This window comes from Pristiophorus japonicus, chromosome 32 (assembly GCF_044704955.1).
Source record: "Pristiophorus japonicus isolate sPriJap1 chromosome 32, sPriJap1.hap1, whole genome shotgun sequence".
In the NCBI taxonomy this organism is placed as follows: domain Eukaryota; kingdom Metazoa; phylum Chordata; class Chondrichthyes; family Pristiophoridae; genus Pristiophorus; species Pristiophorus japonicus.
Genome location: NC_092008.1, coordinates 10057680 through 10080369, shown reverse-complemented (window position 1 = coordinate 10080369; position 22690 = coordinate 10057680). Strand labels below are relative to the sequence as shown.

General features: G+C 54.2%; 1 protein-coding gene across 1 annotated transcript in view; it reads left to right on the top strand.

The window, feature by feature from the left end:
• Positions 1-22690, top strand: part of hdac6 (histone deacetylase 6) — a 58966-nt gene that overhangs the window by 32565 nt on the left and 3711 nt on the right. Inside the window, exons 11-13 of the mRNA XM_070868999.1 lie at positions 12135-12311; positions 17441-17587; positions 22250-22378. Of these exons, the coding sequence (XP_070725100.1) occupies positions 12135-12311; positions 17441-17587; positions 22250-22378 (453 nt within the window). The remainder of the gene's footprint in view (positions 1-12134; positions 12312-17440; positions 17588-22249; positions 22379-22690) is intronic.

Below are 22690 nucleotides of genomic sequence, written 5' to 3'. Positions count from 1 at the left end.
TCCGCCCCGATCTCTCGCCGCTCCTCCGTCCCGATCTCTCGCCGCTCCTCCGCCCCGATCTCTCGCCGCTCCTCCGCCCCGATCTCTCTCCGCTCCTCCGCCCCGATCCCTCGCCGCTCCTCCGCCCCGATCTCTCGCCGCTCCTCCGCCCCGATCTCTCGCCGCTCCTCCGCCCCGATCCCTCGCCGCTCCTCCGCCCCGATCTCTCTCCGCCCCGATCTCTCGCCGCTCCTCCGCCCCGATCCCTCGCCGCTCCTCCGCCCCGATCCCTCGCCGCTCCTCCGCCCCGATCTCTCGCCGCTCCTCCGCCCCGATCTCTCGCCGCTCCTCCGCCCCCGATCTCTCGCCGCTCCTCCGCCCCGATCTCTCGCCGCTCCTCCGCCCCGATCTCTCGCCGCTCCTCCGCCCCGATCTCTCGCCGCTCCTCCGCCCCGATCTCTCGCCGCTCCTCCGCCCCGATCTCTCGCCGCTCCTCCGCCCCGATCTCTCGCCGCTCCTCCGCCCCGATCTCTCGCCGCTCCTCCGCCCCGATCTCTCGCCGCTCCTCCGCCCCGATCTCTCGCCGCTCCTCCGCCCCGATCTCTCGCCGCTCCTCCGCCCCGATCTCTCGCCGCTCCTCCGCCCCGATCTCTCGCCGCTCCTCCGCCCCGATCTCTCGCCGCTCCTCCGCCCCGATCTCTCGCCGCTCCTCCGCCCCGATCTCTCTCCGCTCCTCCGCCCCCGGTCTCTCGCCGCTCCTCCGCCCCGATCTATCGCCGCTCCTCCGCCCCGATCTCTCGCCGCTCCTCCGCCCCGATCTCTCGCCGCTCCTCCGCCCCGATCTCTCGCCGCTCCTCCGCCCCGATCTCTCGCCGCTCCTCCGCCCCGATCTCTCGCCGCTCCTCCGCCCCGATCTCTCGCCGCTCCTCCGCCCCGATCTCTCGCCGCTCCTCCGCCCCGATCTCTCGCCGCTCCTCCGCCCCGATCTCTCGCCGCTCCTCCGCCCCGATCTCTCTCCGCTCCTCCGCCCCCGGTCTCTCGCCGCTCCTCCGCCCCGATCTATCGCCGCTCCTCCGCCCCGATCTCTCGCCGCTCCTCCGCCCCGATCTCTCGCCGCTCCTCCGCCCCGATCTCTCGCCGCTCCTCCGCCCCGATCTCTCGCCGCTCCTCCGCCCCGATCTCTCGCCGCTCCTCCGTCCCGATCTCTCGCCGCTCCTCCGCCCCGATCTCTCGCCGCTCCTCCGTCCCGATCTCTCGCCGCTCCTCCGCCCCGATCTCTCGCCGCTCCTCCGCCCCGATCTCTCTCCGCTCCTCCGCCCCGATCCCTCGCCGCTCCTCCGCCCCGATCTCTCGCCGCTCCTCCGCCCCGATCTCTCGCCGCTCCTCCGCCCCGATCCCTCGCCGCTCCTCCGCCCCGATCTCTCGCCGCTCCTCCGCCCCGATCTCTCGCCGCTCCTCCGCCCCGATCTCTCGCCGCTCCTCCGCCCCGATCTCTCGCCGCTCCTCCGCCCCGATCCCTCGCCGCTCCTCCGCCCCGATCTCTCGCCGCTCCTCCGCCCCGATCTCTCGTCGCAAGTCCGCCCCGACCTTCCCACTCCTCCGCCCCCGATCTCTCGCCGCTCCTCCGCCCCGATCACTCGTCGCAAGTCCGCCCCGACCTTCCCACTCCTCTGCTGTACCAGGGCCCAGCCGATACTCCTGCCCACGCTCCAAACAAAGTCATTTAATTAATCACACGAACATAAGAAATAGGAGCAGGAGCAGGAGTCAGTCATTCAGCCCCTCGAGCCCGCTCTGCCATTCAGTAAGATCATGAAATACTTTTCGAGTGTGGTGACTGTTGTAATGTGGCTCCCAATTTGTGCACAGCAAGCTCCCACAAACGCCAATGTGATAATGACCCCGATCGTCCTTTTTAGTGATGTTGTTTGAGGGGTAAATATTGACCCCAGACTCAGCTCCACTTCCCTGCCCGCTCCCCATAACCCTTTACTCCCTTATTGCTCAAAAATCTGTCTAACGCCACCTTAACTGACCCGGCCTCCACAGCTCTCTGGGCAGAGAATTCCACAGATTTACAACCCTCTGAGAGAAGAAATTCCTCCTCATCTCAGTTTTAAATGGGCGGCCCCTTATTCTAAGACCATGCCCCCTAGTTCTAGTCTCCCCCATCAGTGGAAACATCCTCTCTGCATCCACCTTGTCGAGCCCCCTCATAATCTTATACGTTTCAATATCACTTCTCCTTCTTCTGAACTCTAATGAGTAGAGGCCCAACCTCCTCAACCCTTCCTCAACTCCAGAATCAACCGAGTGAACCTTCTCTGAACTGCCTCCAATGCAAGTATATCCCTCCTTAAATACGGAGACCAAAACTGTACGCAGTACTCCAGGTGTGGCCTCACCAATACCCTGTACAGTTTAGCAGGACTGATCTTAAATAAAGGTGATAACAAAGGTATGGAGGCAGAGTTGTTTAAAGTGGACTGGGAAATTAGATTCAAGTGTTAGACGGTTGATAAACAGTGGCAGATATTTAAAGAGATATTTCATAACTCTCAACAAAAATATATTCCAGTGAATAAGAAAGACTGCAAGAGAAGGGATAACCATCCGTGGCTAACTAAGAAAGTAAAGGATGGTATCAAATTGAAAACAAGGGCATACAAAGCTGCCAAGATTAGTGGGAGGCTAGAGGATTGGGAAATTTTTTTAAATCAGCAAAGGACGACTAAAAAAATGATAAAGATAGTGAAGATAGAGTATGAGAGTAAACGAGCACGAAATATAAAAACAGATAGTAAGAGTTTCTACAGTAGGAGCTGGGAGGTCTTACTGCAGTTGTACAGGGCCTGGGTGAGGCCACACCTTGAGTTATGTGTTCAGTTTTGGTCTCCTAATCTGAGGAAGGACATTCTTGCTATTGAGGGAGTGCAGCGAAGGTTCACCAGACTGATTCCCGGGATGGCAGGACTGACATACGAAGAAAGACTGGATCGACTAGGCTTATATTCACTGGAATTTAGAAGAATGAAAGGGGATCTCACAGAAACATGTAAAATTCTGACAGGACTGGACAGGTTAGACGCAGGAAGAATGTTCCCGATGTTGGGGAAGTCCAGAACCAGGGGTCACAGTCTAAGGATAAAGGGGTGAGCCATTTAGGACCGAGATGAGGAGAAACTTCTTCACTCAGAGAATTGTGAAATGTAGAATTCTCTACCACAGAAAGTTGTTGGGGCCAGTTCGCTAGATATATTCAAAAGAAAGTTAGATGTGGCCCTTACGGCTAAAGGGATCAAGGGGTATGGAGAGAAAGCAGGAATGGGGTACTGAAGTTGCATGATCAGCCATGATCATATTGAATGGTGGTGCAGGCTCGAAGGGCCGAATGGCCTGCTCCTGCACCTATTTTCTATGTTTACAGGTATATAAAATGGAAGAGAGTAGCTAAAGTAAACATTGGTCCCTTAGAGGCTGAGATTGGGGAATTAATAATGGTGAACAGGGAAATGGCAGAGACTTTGAAGAAATATTTTTTATCAGTTTTCACAGTAAAAGACATTAAAAACATCCCAATAATGGATAATCAAGGGTATAGGGAGGGAGGAACTTAATACAATCACTATCACTAACGAAGGAGTACTCGGTAAAATAATGGGACTAAAGGTGGACACGTCTCCTGGACCTGATGGCTTGCATCCTAGGGTCTTAAGAGAAGTGGCTGCAGGGATAGTGGATACATTGGTTGTAATCTACCAAAATTCCCTGGATTCTGGGGCAGTCCCAGCGGATTGGAAAACTGGAAATGTAACGCCCCTATTTTTAAAAAAAAAGGAGGCAGACAGAAAGCAGGAAACTATAGACCAGTTAGCCTAACATCTGTGGTTGGGAAAATGCTGGAGTCCATTATTAAGGAAGCAGTAGCAGGACATTTGGAAAAGCATAATAAAATCAGGCAGAGTCAGCATGGTTTTATGAAAGGGAAATCATGTTTGACAAATTTGCTGGAGTTCTTTGAGGATGTAATGAACAGGATGGATAAAGGGGAACCAGTGGATGTGGTGTATTTGGACTTCCAGAAGGCATTCGATAAGGTGCCACATAAAAGGTTACTGCACAAGATAAGAACTCACGGGATTGGGGATAATATATTAGCATGGATAGAGGATTGGCTAACTAAAAAAACGGAGAGTAGGGATAAATGGGTCATTTTCCAATTGGCAAACAGTAACAGTTCAGAGAAGGCTCACTCAGTTGATTCTGGGGATGAGGGGTTTGACTTATGAGGAAAGGTTGAGGAGGTTGGGCCTCTACTCATTGGAGTTTAGAAGAATGAGAGGTGATCTTATTGAAATATATAAGATACTGAGGGGGCTTGACAAGGTGGATGCAGAGAGGATGTTTCCACTGATGGGGGAGACTAGAACTAGGGGGCATGGTCTTAGAATAAGGGGCCGCCCATTTAAAACTGAGATGAGGAGGAATTCCTTCTCTCAGAGGGTTGTAAATCTGTGGAATTCGCTGCCTCAGAGAGCTGTGGAGGTTGGGCCATTGAATATATTTAAGGCGGAGATAGACAGATTTTTGAGGGATAAGGGAGTGGAGGGTTATGGGGAGCGGACAGGGAAGTGGAGCTGAGTCCATGATCGGATCAGCCATGATCGTATTAAATGGCGGAGCAGGCTCGAGGGGCCGAATGGCCGACTCCTGCTCCTATTTCTGATGTTCTTATGTGCTTCAGAAGTTTGCGGGTATGATTAAGAAGTTTGCCGATGACACTAAGATCGGCTGTGTGGTTGATAATGAAGAAGAAAGCTGTGGACTGCAGGAAGATATCGATGAACTGGTCAGGTGGGCAGAGCAGTGGCAAATGGAGTTCAATCTGGAAAAGTGTGAGGTGATGCATTTGTGGAGGTCTATCAAGGCGAGGGAATACACATTAAATGGTCGGACACTGAGAAGTGTAGAGGAACAGAGGGACCTGGGAGTGCAGGTCCACAGATCCCTAAAGGTAGCAGGCCAGGTAGATAAGGTGGTTAAGAAGGCACACGGAATACTTACCTTTATTAGTCGAGGCATAGAATACAAGAGCAGGGAGGTTATGCTTGAACTGAATAAAACACTGGTTAGGCCACAGCTGGAGTACTGCGTGCAGTTCTGGTCACCACATTACAGGAAGGATGTGATCGCACTGGAGAGGGTGCAGAGGAGTTTTACAAGAATGTTGCCTGGACGGGAGAATTTGGGGTATGAGGAAAGATTGGAGATTGAGAGGGGGGTCGGTTCAGGATTTAGTTTTGGGGAAATGAAGCTGGGCAGGTGGAAGGGGGTATTAGTGGGAGAGCACTTGGGTGCCAGTGACCATACTTCAGTCAAGATTCAAGGTAGTTGTGGATAAGGACAAGGATAGACCTGGAATAAAAGTCCCAAATTGGGGAAAAGCTAACTTTGCTAAGTTGAGGACTGATTTGGCCACAGTGGTCTGGAAACAGCGACTTGAGGGTGAATCAGTGTCGGAACAGTGGGAGACATTCAAGGAGGAGATACAGAGGGCTCAGGCCAAACATGTGCCCTTAAAGAAAAAGGGTGTGAATAACAATTCTAGAGCCCCCTGGATGTCTAGGGACTTACAGGGGAGGATAAAGAAAATAAGGGAAGCTTATGTTATATACCGATGGCTAAATACCGTAGAACCTCTGGAGGAATATAGAAAGTTCAGAGGTGAAATTAAAAAGGATATTAGGAATGCTAAGAGAGAGCATGAAAAATTCTTCGCAAGTAAAGTCAAGGAAAGCCCAAAGATGTTCTATAAATATATTAAGAGCAAGAGGATAACTAAAGAAAGGGTAGGGCTTATTAGAGACCATGAGTGTGGAGGCGGAAAATGTGGGTATGGTTCTTAATGAACACTTTGCATCTGTTTTCACAAAGGAAAGGGGCAATGCAGATACTGCTATCGAGGAGAAGTGTGAAATTCTGGACAAAATAGACATAGTGAGAGAGGAAGTATTAAGGGGTTTAGCAGCTTTGAAAGTGGATAAGTCCCCAGGCCCAGATGAAATGCATCCCAGGCTGTTGAGCGAAGCAAGAGAGGAAATAGCAGAGGCCTTGACCATCATTTTCCAGTCCTCTTTGGATCTGGGCATGGTGCCGGAGGACTGGAGGACTGCTAATGAGGTACCCTTGTTTAAGAAGGGAGAAAGGGATAGGCCGAGTAATTATAGGCTAGCCAGCCTAACTTCAGTGGCGGGAAAAGTATTGGAAAAAATTCCTGAAGGACAGGCTAAATCTACATTTCGAAAGACAAGGATTAATCAGGGACAGTCAGCACGGATTTGTTAAGGGAAGATCGTGTCTGACTAGCCTGATTGAATTTTTCGAGGCGGTAACCAGGAGAGTCAATGAAGGCAGTGTGTATGATGTAGTGTATATGGACTTTAGGAAGGCTTTTGATAAGGTTCCACATGGCAGACTGGTCAAGAAAGTAAAAGCCCCTGGGATCCAGGGGAAAGTGGCAAGTTGGATCCAAAATGGGCTCAGAGGCAGGAAGCAAAGGGTAATGGTCGATGGGTGTTTCTGTGACTGGAAGGATGTTTCCAGTGGGGTTCTGCAGGGCTCAGTTCTGGGTCCCTTTCTTTTTGTGGTATGTATCAATGATTTAGATTTGAATATAGGGAGTATGATTACGAAGTTTGCAGACGACACTAAAATTGGGTGTGTGATTGATAATGAAGAGGAAAGTCATGGGCTGCAGGAGGATATCAATCTACTGGTCAGGTGGGCAGAGCAGTGGCAAATGGAATTTAATTCAGAGAAGTGTGAGGTGATGCACTTTGGGAGGGCTAATAAGGAAAGGGTATACACATTAAGCGGTAGGCCACAGATCCCTGAAGGTAGCAGGCCAGGTGGATAATGTGGTTAAAAAGGCACACGGAATACTTGCCTTTATTGGCCGAGGCATAGAATACAAGAGCAGGGAGGTTATGCTTAAATTGTATAATACAATGGTTAGGCCACAGCTGGAGTACTGCGTGCAGTTCTGTCGCCGTATTATAGGAAGGATGTGATGGCACTGGAGAGGGTGCAGAGGAGATTTACCAGGATGCTGCCTGGAATGGAGAATCGTAGCGATGAGGAAAGATTGGATAGGCTGGGGTTGTTCTCCTTGGAACAGAGGAGGCTGAGGGGAGACCTGATTGAGGTGTATAAGATTTTGAAGGGGCCTGGACAGGGTGGGATAGCAAGGGCCTATTTCCATTGGTGATGGGGTCAATTACGAGGGGGGCGTAGGTTTAAGGTGGTTGGTGGAAGGTTTTTAGAGGGGATTTGAGGGGAAATGTCTTCACCCAGAGGTCTGGGGTGGAACTCACAGCCTGAAAGGGCGGTAGAGGCAGAAACCCTCACCACATTTGGATGTGCAGCTTGAAGTGCCGTAACCTACAGGGCTACGGACCCCGAGCGGGAAAGTGGGGTGAGGCCGGGTAGCTCTTGGTCGGCCGGCGCGAGGACACGATGGGCCGAGATGGCCTCCTCCCACGCTGTAAACTCCTCTGATTCTATGAGTAACGGAACGCTTAGGGCCGTAGAGTGATCGGATACCAGCCAGTTTAGCTGCTTGAGTGATGTTATCTGATCTCGAGGCCTTTGCGCTGTGGTCTGGGCTCCCAGAGTGAGGAGGTGCCTCTGTATCTGAAGCCCCTGCCTGAACCTCCCGCCCCCCCCCCTGTCATCTGCTGCTGAAACCCTCATCCGTGCCGCCTTTGTCTGTCTCCCCGGGGGACTTGCAGGATCTTGCGGAGACAGCGTTGGTGGTATTTCTCCAGCGACTTGAGGTGCCTACTGTACACGGTCCATGTCTCTGAGCCATACAGGAGGCCACACGGATCTGGCACTAAACTTCTGCAGCCGTTCCACAGCCCTCCGGACGCCAGGCCGGCTGAGCAACTGAAAATCTGTTGCCAAAGAGACGACCTTGAGAGCATCCGTTGAGAGAGATCCCTGGAAAAAAAAAAATAGGGACAGAAAAACATACCTGATAAAGCACGCCCCCTAGCTAACGGTGAATCTCAAAACAAAAAAAAACCCCAAAGTTAAATCAATGACACTTACCGTCTCCACAATCGTTCCTTCACTTAGCGTCCCGGGACTGCGCTGCACGCCACGATGTTTCCGCCAGATCCTGCAAATCCCCCCGGGAGGACAGACGCACCAACGTTAGCGTCCTCGGCCAGGCCCCAACATCCCCCAGCATCGAAGCACTGACCACACTCGACCAGCTCCGCTGGGCAGGGCCCACATTGTCCGCATGTCCCCCCCCAGACACGGGACTCCCAAAGCGAGCGCTCCACTCGGAACTCCTTCACGGGCAAACGAGCCAAAGGTGGGCAGAGGGAACGTTACAAGGGACCACCCTCAAAGCCTCCCTGATAAAGTGCGACATCCCCACCGACACCTGGGAGTCCCTGGGCCCAAAGACCAGTCCGCCCTAAGTGGAGGAAGTGCATCCGGGAGGGGCGCTGAGCACCTCGAGTCTCGTCGCCGAGAGCGTGCAGAAACCAAGCGCAGGCAGCGGAAGGAGCGTGCGGCAAACCTGTCCCACCCTCCCCTTCCCTCAACCACTGTCTGTCCCACCTGTGACAGGGACTGTGGTTCCCGTATTGGACTGTTCAGCCACGTGAGGCCTCGTGTTAAGAGTGGAAGCAAGTCTTCCTCGATCCCGAGGGACTGACTGTGATGATACACGGTAGCTTTCTCTGGCAAGGTGCAAGGCGTTTATTTTGTTCACTCTACTCTCGTTCATAGACCTCGGAACTTATAGTGGGGACAAGGGCAACATGTGGCACAAAATCTAGGCTTAACCCAGTGTCCGTTGTATTACGCAACAAAAAAACTACAGGACTAGACTTCTGAGAAAAATTGACTCAGGACATACAATCACCATTCCTAGCTATTGTCGGTTTGTGGTCGTTGATTCCGTGATTGGTTGGTTCTTCTGTCTGTTCTCTGCTCCCTTTTATGGCCCCGACCTGCGGGAGACCAACAGCGGCAGGTCGGGGCCACAAAAGGAGCGGCGAGCGGCCTCGGGAGCAACGTGAAGGCGTACCGCGGCAAGGTACAGCGCGAGCTGGTGCAGGAGGGCGGCGGCAGCGAAGTGTGACGTCATCGAGGCCCAGCTCGGTGATTGGAGCGCGGGCAGGTACAGCAGGAGCGGCGAGGTTAGGGCAAAGGAGCGGCGAGAGACTGTGGAGGGACGTGATCGGGGCCCAGGAGAGCCGAGGGCCCAGGGGGCAGCACGGGCCCAGCCCACACTGTGTGCGATATGTGGGCGCACTGGGTCCGTGCAGCAGAGCTGGTCTCCAGTCGTCCTGGTTGACCCTTGCCCCTGGACCCAGACCTCGCTCTGTCAAGCCCTGTGTGGTGGCTGGTGTGCAACGGTCACCCCACGTTAAAAAAATCCACCCACAGGCATCTTCCACCCTTCAGGATGTAGTTCGGGATCCGGAATATTAGGCCCTTCATTGGAACATCTGTGAACTCATCCCTTTTTGGCGTGGAAGCAAGTCACCCTCACTTCGAGGGACCGCCTCTGATGATGTTCCCGTTCCTGTCCTTCTGTCTCTCTATTTGTCCTCCTTCGATTTTGTTCATCGTCCTTGCGTTTCTGTGTCCGTGTATTTATATCCATACTATGAATAAGGTTCCCGCTGGGCCGGGGTCCAATTAATGCATCTGAATTAATGCTGTGGTGATTTGGTTAACTGGCTGTGGTGATGAGTTTCAATGGCTACTAATTTGCACACGGAGTTGACAGTGCAAAAGATAACTCCTTATCCTTAACGCCCCGTTATCCAAAAATGTGCATTTCGTAGGGTCCTTTGAGTAGTCCTGGTTACTTTGCAGACTTGTAGTCTCTGGGGTGAACTGTGGCCAATCTTCTCCGGGGCTCCTTGGATAGATAGTATCAGTCTCTTTGTCTGTATGCACAACCACGTTTAGTCCTTGGCCACAGAGGTTGCTTTTAATGAGTGATGAGTCACCACTTGCCTCAGGCTGGGGCCTTCTCCCCTCTCCCAGGTAGACCAAACGTTTTTACTTGTTCGTGGCCTCTTCCTGTGCCTTGTTCCAAGAAAAATAGGCGTACTCTTGCCGGGGTCACCATGGGGCGCGCCAACTAAGTATCGCGTGGCTGTCCAGACCGGGAGATGTTGCGCTCCCGGGCAATACTGCACAGCCCTGCCTTCAAACACCCGGCACGTTACAGGAAGGATGTGATTGCACCAGAGAGGGTGACTTGGATAGGTTAGGTGAGTGGGCAAATGCATGGCAAATGTTGGTGGCAAAAACAGGAAGGCAGAATATTATCTGAATGGTGACAGATTAGGAAAAGGGGAGGTCAACGAGACCTGGGTGTCATGGTTCATCAGTCATTGAAGGTTGGCATGCAGGTACAGCAGGCGGTGAAGAAGGCAAATGGTACGTTGGCCTTCATAGCGAGGGGATTTGAGTATAGGAGCAGGGAGGTCTTACTGCAGTTGTACAGGGCCTTGGTGAGGCCACACCTTGAGTATTGTGTTCAGTTTTGGTCTCCTGAGGAAGGACATTCTTGCTATTGAGGGAGTGCAGCGAAGGTTCACCAGACTGATTCCCGGGATGGCAGGACTGACATATGAAGAAAGACTGGATCGACTGGGCTTATATCCACGAATTTAGAAGAATGAGAGGGGATCTCATAGAAACATATAACATTCTGATGGGACTGGACAGGTTAGATGCAGGAAGAATGTTCCCGATGTTGGGGAAGTCCAGAACCAGGGATCACAGTCTAAGGATAAGGGGTAAGCCATTTAGGACCGAGATGAGGAGAAACTTCTTCACTCAGAGAATTGTGAACCTGTGGAATTCTCTACCACAGAGAGTTGTTGGGGTAAGTTTTTAGATATATTCAAAAGAGAGTTAGATGTGGCCCTTACGGCTAAAGGGATCAAGGGGTATGGAGAGAAAGCAGGAATGGGGTACTGAAGTTGCATGATCAGCCATGATCATATTGAATGATGGTGCAGGCTCGAAGGGCTGAAAGGCCTACTCCTGCACCTATTTTCTATGTTTCTATGTTGCCGGTACTGGAGAATTTTGGCTATGAGGAAAGATGGGATAGAATCAGAGAAATTTACAGCACAGAAGGAGGCCATTTCGGCCCATCGTGTCCGCTCCGGCCGGCCAAGAGCTACCCAGCCTAATCCCACTTTCCAGCTCTCGGTCCTTAGCCCTGTGCACCAGACAGGAGTGCGTTGGAATAGTCAAGTCTGGAGGTAACATAAGAAATAGGAGCAGGAGTCGGCCATTCGGCCCCTCGAGCCTGCTCCGCCATTCAATACGATCATGGCTGATCCGATCATGGACTCAGCTCCACTCCACTCCACTTATTGGTTAAGGGTACTGTCTATCTCTGTCTTAAATATATTCAATGTCCCGGCTTCCACAGCTCTCTGAGGCAGCGAATTCCACAGATTTACAACCCTCTGAGAGAAGAAATTTCTCCTCATCTCAGTTTTAAATGGGCGGCCCCTTATTCTAAGACCATGCCCCCTAGTTCTAGTCTTCCCCCATCAGTGGAAACATCCTCTCTGCATCCACCTTGTCAAGCCCCCTCATAATCTTATACGTTTCGATAAGATCACCTCTCATTCTTCTGAATTCCAATGAGTAGAGGCCCAACCTCCTCAACCTTTCCTCATAAGTCAACCTCCTCATCTCCGGAATCAACCGAGTGAACCTTCTCTGAACTGAACTAGCAAAGGCAGGGATGAGGGCTTCAGCAGCGGATGAGCTGAGGCAGGGGCCGGGCGACGGGCGATGTTACGGAGGGGGAAACAGGCGGTTTTAGTGATGCTGGGGATATGTGGCCGGCAGCTCATTTCTGGGTCAAACATAACACCGAGTTTGCGAAGAGTCTGGTTCGGGTTCAGACAGTGACCTGACTACACTTCAACACAAGCCCTTCAATGGGTGTGAGGGGTCTTCCGGGCGTTCTGAGGGGCTGGGAGGTGCTGTAGGACTGAGAGTGCGATCTTTGAAACACGGCAGCGATGAGACCGCGCTGCGTTCGACAGGCCAGGCGAATTAACCGCTCTCCCTTTCCCGCTTGGCGACAGGAGGATATCCTACGCAGAGGCAGCAGCAGCGATGTGTCTCACTCGCCCTCCAGCACCTCGAGGCTGCAGACTGACAGCGACGATGACCTCCGCAATGTGGGCAGTGCTTGCCACCGATCGCGGTGTGCAGAGCCCGACGTCCCACTGCCTGACCTGATGCTCCCTGCCGACGAACCGGTGAGTCCCACACCCTTCAGGGTGAGGGCTGTTGTGGGGGGGGGGGGAAGGGGAAGGGGGGGAGCCAATGTATTAGACATCGTCCCCACTCGGGGCCGGGAGTGTCAGTCAGCCAGGCTGGTCGCTGCCCCGTGAGAATTTGGGACCGGCCGTGATGCCCCGCGCGGGAAAATAGCTGCGATGCCCGGCGCGGCGGAATAGCTGCGATGCTCGACGCGGCGGAATAGCTGCGCTGCCCCGACGCGGCGGAATTGCTGCGATGCCCCACGCGGAGGAATAGCCGCGACGGCCCACGTGGAGGAATAGCCGCGATGCCCCACACAGTGGAAAAGCCGCGATGCCCCACGCGGAGGAATAGCTGCAATAACCCACACAGAGGCATAACCGCGATGCCCCACACGGAGGAATAGCCGCGATGACACACACGTTGGAATGGCCGCCGATCCTTGTTGCCTACGCCTGTTGTTGAAGAATGGGCCACAGGGGTTTTGCATAGCAAGGCCTCATGGTGTGGGGTACAGTGGGTGCGTGGGGGGTGAGGGGGTGAGGGTGGGGCTGGGGGCAGGGGGTGGAGGGGGCTGGGGGCAGGGGGTGGAGGGGGCCCGGGAAAGGACGCTGCTTCCTTACACTTGGAACAGGGCAATCGCGGCCGTCATCCACTAGATGTCGATGTTGCAGCAATTTACAGAGCATTTCACCCGACTGTACCCTCTCATGTATATACCCCACACCCCTCACTGTAACACTGATATACCCCACACTCCTCACTGTAACACTGATATACCCCACTCCCCTCACTGTAACACTGATATATCCCACACCCCTCACTGTAACACTGATATACCCCACACCCCTCACTGTAACACTGATATACCCCACTCCCCTCACTGTAACACTGATATACCCCACACTCCTCACTGTAACACTGATATACCCCACACCCCTCACTGTAACACTGATATACCCCACACTCCTCACTGTAACACTGATATACCCCACACCCCTCACTGTAACACTGATATACCCCACACTCCTCACTGTAACACTGATATACCCCACACCCCTCACTGTAACACTGATATACCCCACACTCCTCACTGTAACACTGATATACCCCACTCCCCTCACTGTAACACTGATATATCCCACACCCCTCACTGTAACACTGATATACCCCACACCCCTCACTGTAACACTGATATACCCCACTCCCCTCACTGTAACACTGATATACCCCACTCCCCTCACTGTAACACTGATATACCCCACACCCCTCACTGTAACACTGATATACCCCACACTCCTCACTGTAACACTGATATACCCCACTCCCCTCACTGTAACACTGATATATCCCACACCCCTCACTGTAACACTGATATACCCCACACCCCTCACTGTAACACTGATATACCCCACACCCCTCACTGTAACACTGATATACCCCACACTCCTCACTGTAACACTGATATACCTCACACCCCTCACTGTAACACACTCACTGTAACACTGATATACCCCACACCCCTCACTGTAACACTGATATACCCCACTCCCCTCACTGTAACACTGATATAACCCACACCCCTCACTGTAACACACTCACTGTAACACTGATATACCCCACACCCCTCACTGCAACACTGATATGCCCCACACCCCTCACTGTAACACTGATATACCCCACTCCCCTCACTGTAACACTGATATATCCCACACCCCTCACTGTAACACTGATATACCCCACACCCCTCACTGTAACACTGATATACCCCACACCCCTCACTGTAACACACTCACTGTAACACTGATATACCCCACACCCCTCACTGCAACACTGATATGCCCCACACCCCTCACTGTAACATTGATATACCCCACACCCCTCATTGTAACACTGATATACCCCACACCCCTCACTGTAACACTGATATACCCCACACCCCTCACTGTAACACTGATATACCCCACACCCCTCACTGTAACACACTGATATACCCCACATCCCTCACTGTAACACACTGATATACCCCACACCCCTCACTGTAACACACTCACTGCAACACTGATATACCCTACACCCCTCACTGCAACACTGATATACCCCACACCCCTCACTGTAACACTGATATACCCCACACCCCTCACTGCAACACTGATATACCCCACACCCCTCACTGTAACACTGATATACCCCACACCCCTCACTGTGACACTGATATACCCCACACCCCTCACTGTAACACTGATATACCCCACACCCCTCACTGTAACACACTCACTGTAACACTGATATACCCCACACCCCTCACTGCAACACTGATATACCCCACACCCCTCACTGTAACACACTGATATACCCCACACCCCTCACTGTAACACTGATATACCCCACACCCCTCACTGTAACACTGATATACCCCACACCCCTCACTGTAACACTGATATACCCCACACCCCTCACTGTAACACTGATATACCCCACACCCCTCACTGTAACACTGATATACCCCACACCCCTCACTGTAACACTGATATACCCCACACCCCTCACTGTAACACTGATATACTCCACACCCCTCACTGTAACACTGATATACCCCACACCCCTCACTGTAACACTGATATACTCCACACCCCTCACTGTAACACTGATATACCCCACATCCCTCACTGTAACACTGATATACCCCACACCCCTCACTGTAACACTAATATACTCCACATCCCTCACTGCAACACTGATATACCCCACACCCCTCACTGTAACACTGATATACCCCACACCCCTCACTGTAACACTGATATACTCCACACCCCTCACTGTAACACTGATATACCCCACATCACTCGCTGTAACACTGATATAACCCACACCCCTCACTGTAACACTAATATACTCCACATCCCTCACTGCAACACTGATATACCCCACATCCCTCACTGTAACACTGATATACCCCACACCCCTCACTGTAACACTAATATACTCCACATCCCTCACTGCAACACTGATATACACCACACCCCTCACTGTAACACACTGATATACCCCACACCCCTCACTGTAACACTGATATACCCCACACCCCTCACTGTAAAACTGATATACCCCACACCCCTCACTGTAACACTGATATACCCCACACCCCTCACTGTAACACTGATATACCCCACACCCCTCACTGTAACACTGATATACCCCACATCCCTCACTGTAACACTGATATACCCCACACCCATCACTGTGACACTGATATACCCCACACCCCTCACTGTAACACACTGATATACCCCACACACCTCACTGTAACACTGATATACCCCTCACTGTAACACTGATATACCCCACACCCCTCACTGTAACACTGATATACTCTACACCCCTCACTGTAACACTGATATACTCCACACCTCTCACTGTAACACTGATATACCCCACACCTCTCACTGTAACACTGATATATCCCACACCCCTCACTGTAACACTGATATACCCCACACCCCTCACTGTAACACTGATATACCCCACATCCCTCACTGTAACACACTGATATACCCCACACCCCTCACTGTAACACACTCACTGTAACACTGATATACCCTACACCCCTCACTGCAACACTGATATACCCCACACCCCTCACTGTAACACTGATATACCCCACACCCCTCACTGTAACACTGATATACCCCACACCCCTCACTGTAACACTGATATACCCCACACCCCTCACTGCAACACTGATATGCCCCACACCCCTCACTGTAACACTGATATACCCCACACCCCTCACTGTAACACACTGATATACCCCACATCCCTCACTGTAACACACTGATATACCCCACACCCCTCACTGTAACACACTCACTGTAACACTGATATACCCTACACCCCTCACTGCAACACTGATATACCCCACACCCCTCACTGTAACACTGATATACCCCACACCCCTCACTGCAACACTGATATACCCCACACCCCTCACTGTAACACTGATATACCCCACACCCCTCACTGTAACACTGATATACCCCACACCCCTCACTGGAGCATTGATATACCCCACACCCCTCACTGTAACACTGATATACCCCACACCCCTCACTGTAACACTGATATACTCCACACCCCTCACTGTGACACTGATATAACCCACACCCCTCACTGTAACACTGATATACCCCACACCCCTCACTGTGACACTGATATACTCTACACCCCTCACTGTAACACTGATATACTCCACACCTCTCACTGTAACACTGATATACTCTACACCCCTCACTGTAACACTGATATACTCCACACCTCTCACTGTAACACTGATATACCCCACACCTCTCACTGTAACACTGATATATCCCACACCCCTCACTGTAACACTGATATACCCCACACCCATCACTGTAACACTGATATAGCCCACACCTCTCAGTGTAACACTGATATACCCCACACCCCTCACTGTAACACTGATATACCCCACACCTCTCACTGTAACACTGATATACCCCACACCTCTCACTGTAACACTGATATACCCCACACCCCTCACTGTAACACTGATATAGCCCACACCTCTCACTGTAACACTGATATACCCCACACCCCTCACTGTAACACTGATATACCCCACACCCCTCACTGTAACACTGATATATCCCACACCCCTCACTGTAACACTGATATAGCTCACACCCCTCACTGTAACACTGATATACCCCATACCCCTCACTGTAACACTGATATATCCCACACCCCTCATTGTAACACTGATATACCCCACACCCCTCACTATAACACTGATATACCCCACACCTCTCACTGTAACACTGATATACCCCACACCCCTCACTGTAACACTGATATAGCCCACACCCCTCACTGTAACACTGATATAGCCCACACCCCTCACTGTAACACTGATATACCCCACATGCCTCACTGTAACACTGATATACCCCACACCTCTCACTGTAACACTGATATAGCCCACACCTCTCACTGTAACACTGATATACCCCACACCCATCACTGTAACACTGATATAGCCCACACCCATCACTGTAGACTGTGCCGTACGGTGATTGGGAATTACAGCACTGTTTTGCCTTCGCAGGGCACAGTGTACGCCGTGGCCCCTCTGCTGTGGTGCCCACACCTGGAGATGGTGCGACCAGCAGCCGACTATGATCTGGACTTGGACCTACCCTGTGAGGAATGTGGCAGTGTGACAGAGAACTGGCTCTGCCTCACCTGCTTCCAGGTTGGTGGGAACTGTCTGATGTACCTTGTAGTCGCCTCGCGCAAGTCAAGGGACCAAGGGCAAAGCATGTTACCGCACAGGAGGAGACCGTTCAGCCGATCGAGCCTGTGGCTGGTCTGTAAAACAGCGACCCAATCAGTCCCACACTCCCCCCCCCTGCCCTTTCCCCACAGCCCCGGCACATTTCCCCTCCCAGTATTTATCCAATTCCCGGTTTGAAAGTCACGATTGAATCTGCTCCGACCGAGCTTTCAGGCAGCGCGTTCCCGATCACAACAACTCGCTGCGTAAACACATTCTTCCCCCATCTCCCCCTCTGGTTCCATCGCCGATTATCGTCAATCTGTGTCCCTCTGGTTACCCACCCCTCCTGCCCCCCCGGGGAACAGCTTCTCCCGATCCACTCGATCAAAAACCCCTCGTCATTGTGAACACCTCGATTAAATCTCCCCTCAACCTTCTCTGCTCCGAGGAGAACAACCCCGGCTTCTCCAGTCTCTCCCCGTCACTGAAGGCCCTCATCCCCGGGACCATTCTGGCCAATCTCCCCCCCGGACCTTCTCTGCTCGCAGATGCTGGTCACGGGCGGCTAGTTCTTGCTGGAAGGAGAGGAGCGGGAAAATGCCTCCAGCATTATCCAGTGGTCAGCTTAACACCTTCACACCTTCACTTGCAGCGATCACGACGGGAAGTCACTGGTCCATCTCCACAGCTGGAAATCACACTTGGCAGTGAAGGGCTTGAACGCAAGAAATAGGTGCAGGAGTAGGCCATTCGGCCCCTCGAGCCTGCTCCGCCATTCAATATAATCATGGCTGATCATTCCCTCAGTACCCCATTCCTGCTTTCTCTCCATACCCCTTGATCCCTTTAGCCGTAAGGGCCATATCTAACTCCCTCTTGAATATATCTAACGAACTGGCATCAACAACTTTCTGCGGCAGGGAATTCCACAGGTTCACAATTCTCTGAGTGAAGAAGTTCCTCCTCATCTCGGTCCTAAATGGCTTACCCCTTATCCTTAGACTGTGAGCCCTGGTTCTGGACTTCCCCAACATCAGGAACATTCTTCCTGCATCTAACCTGTCCAGTCCCGTCAGAATTTTATATGTTTCTATGAGATCCCCTCTCATCCTTCTAAATTCCAGTGAATACAGGCACAGTCGATCCAGTCTTATCAACCCCAACTTCCTCACCCATCACCCCCTGTGCTCACTGCCCCGTGTCCTAACTCGCACCGAGTCCCGCTCACCTATCACCCCCTGTGCTCACTGCCCCGTGTCCTAACTCGCACCGAGTCCCACTCACCCATCACCCCCTGTGCTCACTGCCCCGTGTCCTAACTCGCACCGAGTCCCGCTCACCCATCACCCCCTGTGCTCACTGCCCCGTGTCCTAACTCGCACCGAGTCCCACTCACCCATCACCCCCTGTGCTCACTGCCCTGTGTCCTAACTCGCATCCAGTCCCACTCACCCATCACCCCCTGTGCTCACTGACCCGTGTCCTAACTCGCAACGAGTCCCACTCACCCATCACCCCCTGTGCTCACTGCCCCGTGTCCTAACTCGCAACGAGTCCCACTCACCCATCACCCTCTGTGCTCACTGCCCCGTGTCCTAACTCGCACCGAGTCCCGCTCACCCATCACCCACTGTACTCACTGCCCCGTGTCCTAACTCACACCGAGTCCCACTCACCCATCACCCCCTGTGCTCACTGACCCCGTGTCCTAACTCGCACCGAGTCCCACTCACCCATCACCCCCTGTGCTCACTGACCTACACTGGTCCTGGTCCGGCAACTCCTCGATTTCAAAATTCTCATCCTCGTGTTCAAATCCCTCCACAGCCTCCCTCCCTATCTCTGTAACCTCCTCCAGTCCCTACACCCCTCCCTATCTCTGTAACCTCCTCCAGCCCCCTCACCCCTCCCTATCTCTGTGACCTCCTCCAGCCCCTACACCACTCCCTATCTCTGTAACCTCCTCCAGCCCCTACACCCCTCCCTATCTCTGTAACCTCCTTCAGCCCCTACACCTCTCCCTATCTCTGTAACCTCCTCCAGCCCCTACACCCCTCCCTATCTCTGTAACCTCCTCCAGCCCCTACACCCCTCCCTATCTCTGTAACCTCCTCCAGCCCCGACACCCCTCCCTATCTCTGTAACCTCCTCCAGCCCCTACACCCCTCCCTATCTATGTAACCTCCTCCAGCCCCTACACCCCTCCCATTCTCTGTAACCTCCTCCAGCCCCTGCACCCCTCCCTATCTCTGTAACCTCCTCCAGCCCCTGCACCCCTCCCTATCTCTGTAACCTCCTCCAGCCCCTACACCCCTCCCATTCTCTGTAACCTCCTCCAGCCCGTACACCCCTCCCATTCTCTGTAACCTCCTCCAGCCCCTACACCCCTCCCTATCTCTGTAACCTCATCCAGCCCCACAACCCCCCGAGATGTCTGCACTCCTCTAATTCTGCCCTCCTGACCATCTCTGATTATAATCGCTCCACCATCGGTGGCCGTGCCTTCTGTTGCCTGGGCCCCAAGCTCTGGAACTCCCTCCCTAAACCTCTCCGCCTCTCTCTCCTCCTTCAAGACGCTCCTTAAAACCGACCTCTGACCCAGCTTTTGGTCGCCTGTCCCGAATATCTCCTTCTGCGGCTCGGGGTCAAAATGTATTTGTTTTGTTTGAAAACACTCCTGTGAGGCGCCTTGGGAAGTTTCACTGGGTTAAAGGCGCTATATAATTACAGGTGGGTGTTGTTTGACCGTCTGAGGTTCTGACTGCCCGTGTACTGGGGGGGTCTGCCCAGGGAGCAGTAACCTCGACCCGTGGCAGGGCGGCATGGGGGCGAAGGGGTGAGGTGTTTGCTCGGTGCATTCTCTGCCTCGCTGTCGGCCGGCTCCCAATATTCCCAACACTGACCCTGGGCAGCACCGCAGGGCCATCAACCCGGGCTGGTGTTATTGTCCAGGGGGCAGCAAGTGCTCCTGCTGGGTCCCTGTGAGTGTGTGTGTGTGGGAGAGTGTATCTGAGTGCGTGAGTGAGTGTGTGTGTGTCAATACCGCCCCTCCGACATGCGGCGCTCCCTCAGTACTGCCCCTCCGACAGTGAGGCACTCCCTCAGTACCGCCCCTCCGACAGTGCGGCGCTCCCTCAGTACTGCCCCTCCGACAGTGAGGCACTCCCTCAGTACCGCCCCTCCGACAGTGCGCCGCTCCCTCAGTACTGCCCCTCCGACAGTGAGGCACTCCCTCAGTACCGCCCCTCCGACAGTGCGCCGCTCCCTCAGTACCGCCCCTCCGACAGTGCGGTGCTCCCTCAGTACTGCCCCTCTGACAGTGCGGTGCTCCCTCAGTACTGCCCCTCCGACAGTGCGGCGCTCCCTCAGTATTGACCCTCCGACAGTGCGGCGCTCCCTCAGTACTGCCCCTCCGACAGTGCGGCGCTCCCTCAGTATTGCCCCTCCGACAGTGCGGCGCTCCCTCAGTATTGCCCCTCCGACAGTGCGGCGCTCCCTCAGTACCGCCCCTCCGACAGTGCGGCGCTCCCTCAGTACTGCCCCTCCGACAGTGCGGTTCTCCCTCAGTACCGCCCCTCCGACAGTGCGGCGCTCCCTCAGTACTGCCCCTCCGACAGTGCGGTTCTCCCTCAGTACCGCCCCTCCGACAGTGCGGCGCTCCCTCAGTACTGCCCCTCCGACAGTGCGGTTCTCCCTCAGTACTGCCCCTCCGACAGTGCGGTTCTCCCTCAGTACTGCCCCTCCGACAGTGCGGCACTCCCTCAGTACTGCCCCTCCGACAGTGCGGCGCTCCCTCAGTACTGCCCCTCCGACAGTGCGGCACTCCCTCAGTACTGCCCCTCCGTCAGTGCGGCGCTCCCTCAGTACTGCCCCTCCGACAGTGCGGGGCTCCGTCAGTACTGCCCCTCCGACAGTGCGGGGCTCCCTCAGTACTGCCCCTCCGACAGTGCGGGGCTCCGTCAGTACTGCCCCTCCGACAGTGCGGGGCTCCCTCAGTACTGCCCCTCCGACAGTGCGGGGCTCCGTCAGTACTGCCCCTCCGACAGTGCGGCACTCCCTCAGTACTGCCCCTCCGACAGTGCGGGGCTCCCTCAGTACCGCCCCTCCGACAGTGCGGTGCTCCCTCAGTACCGCCCCTCCGACAGTGCGGGGCTCCCTCAGTACTGCCCCTCCGACAGTGCGGGGCTCGCTCAGTACTGCCCCTCCGACAGTGCGGGGCTCCGTCAGTACTGCCCCTCCGACAGTGCGGCACTCCCTCAGTACTGCCCCTCCGACAGTGCGGGGCTCCTCAGTACTGCCCCTCCGACAGTGCGGTGCTCCCTCAGTACCGCCCCTCCGACAGTGCGGGGCTCCCTCAGTACTGCCCCTCCGACAGTGCGGGGCTCCCTCAGTACTGCCCCTCCGACAGTGCGGCACTCCCTCAGTACCGCCCCTCCGACAGTGCGGCACTCCCTCAGTACTGCCCTCCGACAGTGCGGCACTCCCTCAGCATCTTGTGACTGGGAGGTGAGAGCGAGACCCTCTGGACCACGACCGTCACTGTTAAACCTGACACCAGCGAGAGGGATCAGTGCAATGAGTCGACCTGCTGCTCCGGCAATTCGGACTGTGCTGACTCGCGCTCTGCCTTGTCCGCAGGTTCACTGTGGCCGATACGTGAACGAGCACATGGTGCTGCACGCCATGAACTACAATCATCTCGTGGTCCTCAGCTTCTCCGACCTGTCCGCCTGGTGCTATGGCTGCGATTCCTACATTCACAACCAGGTAAGGACTCTTCCCCCTCCCCCGACGTCTCCCCCTCCCCCGCTCTCCCCCTCCCCCGACGTCTCCCCCTCCCCCCCGTCTCCCCCTCCCCCGACGTCTCCCCCTCTCCCCCGTCTCCCCCTCCCCCCCGTATCCCCCTCTCCCCCCGTCCTCCCCCTCCCCCGACGTCTCCCCCTCCCCCGACGTATCCCCCTCTCCCCCCGTCTCCCCCTCCCCCGACGTCTCCCCCTCCCCCCCGTCTCCCCCCTCCCCCCCGTATCCCCCTCCCCCGACGTCTCCCCCTCCCCCGACGTCTCCCCCTCCCCCCCCGTC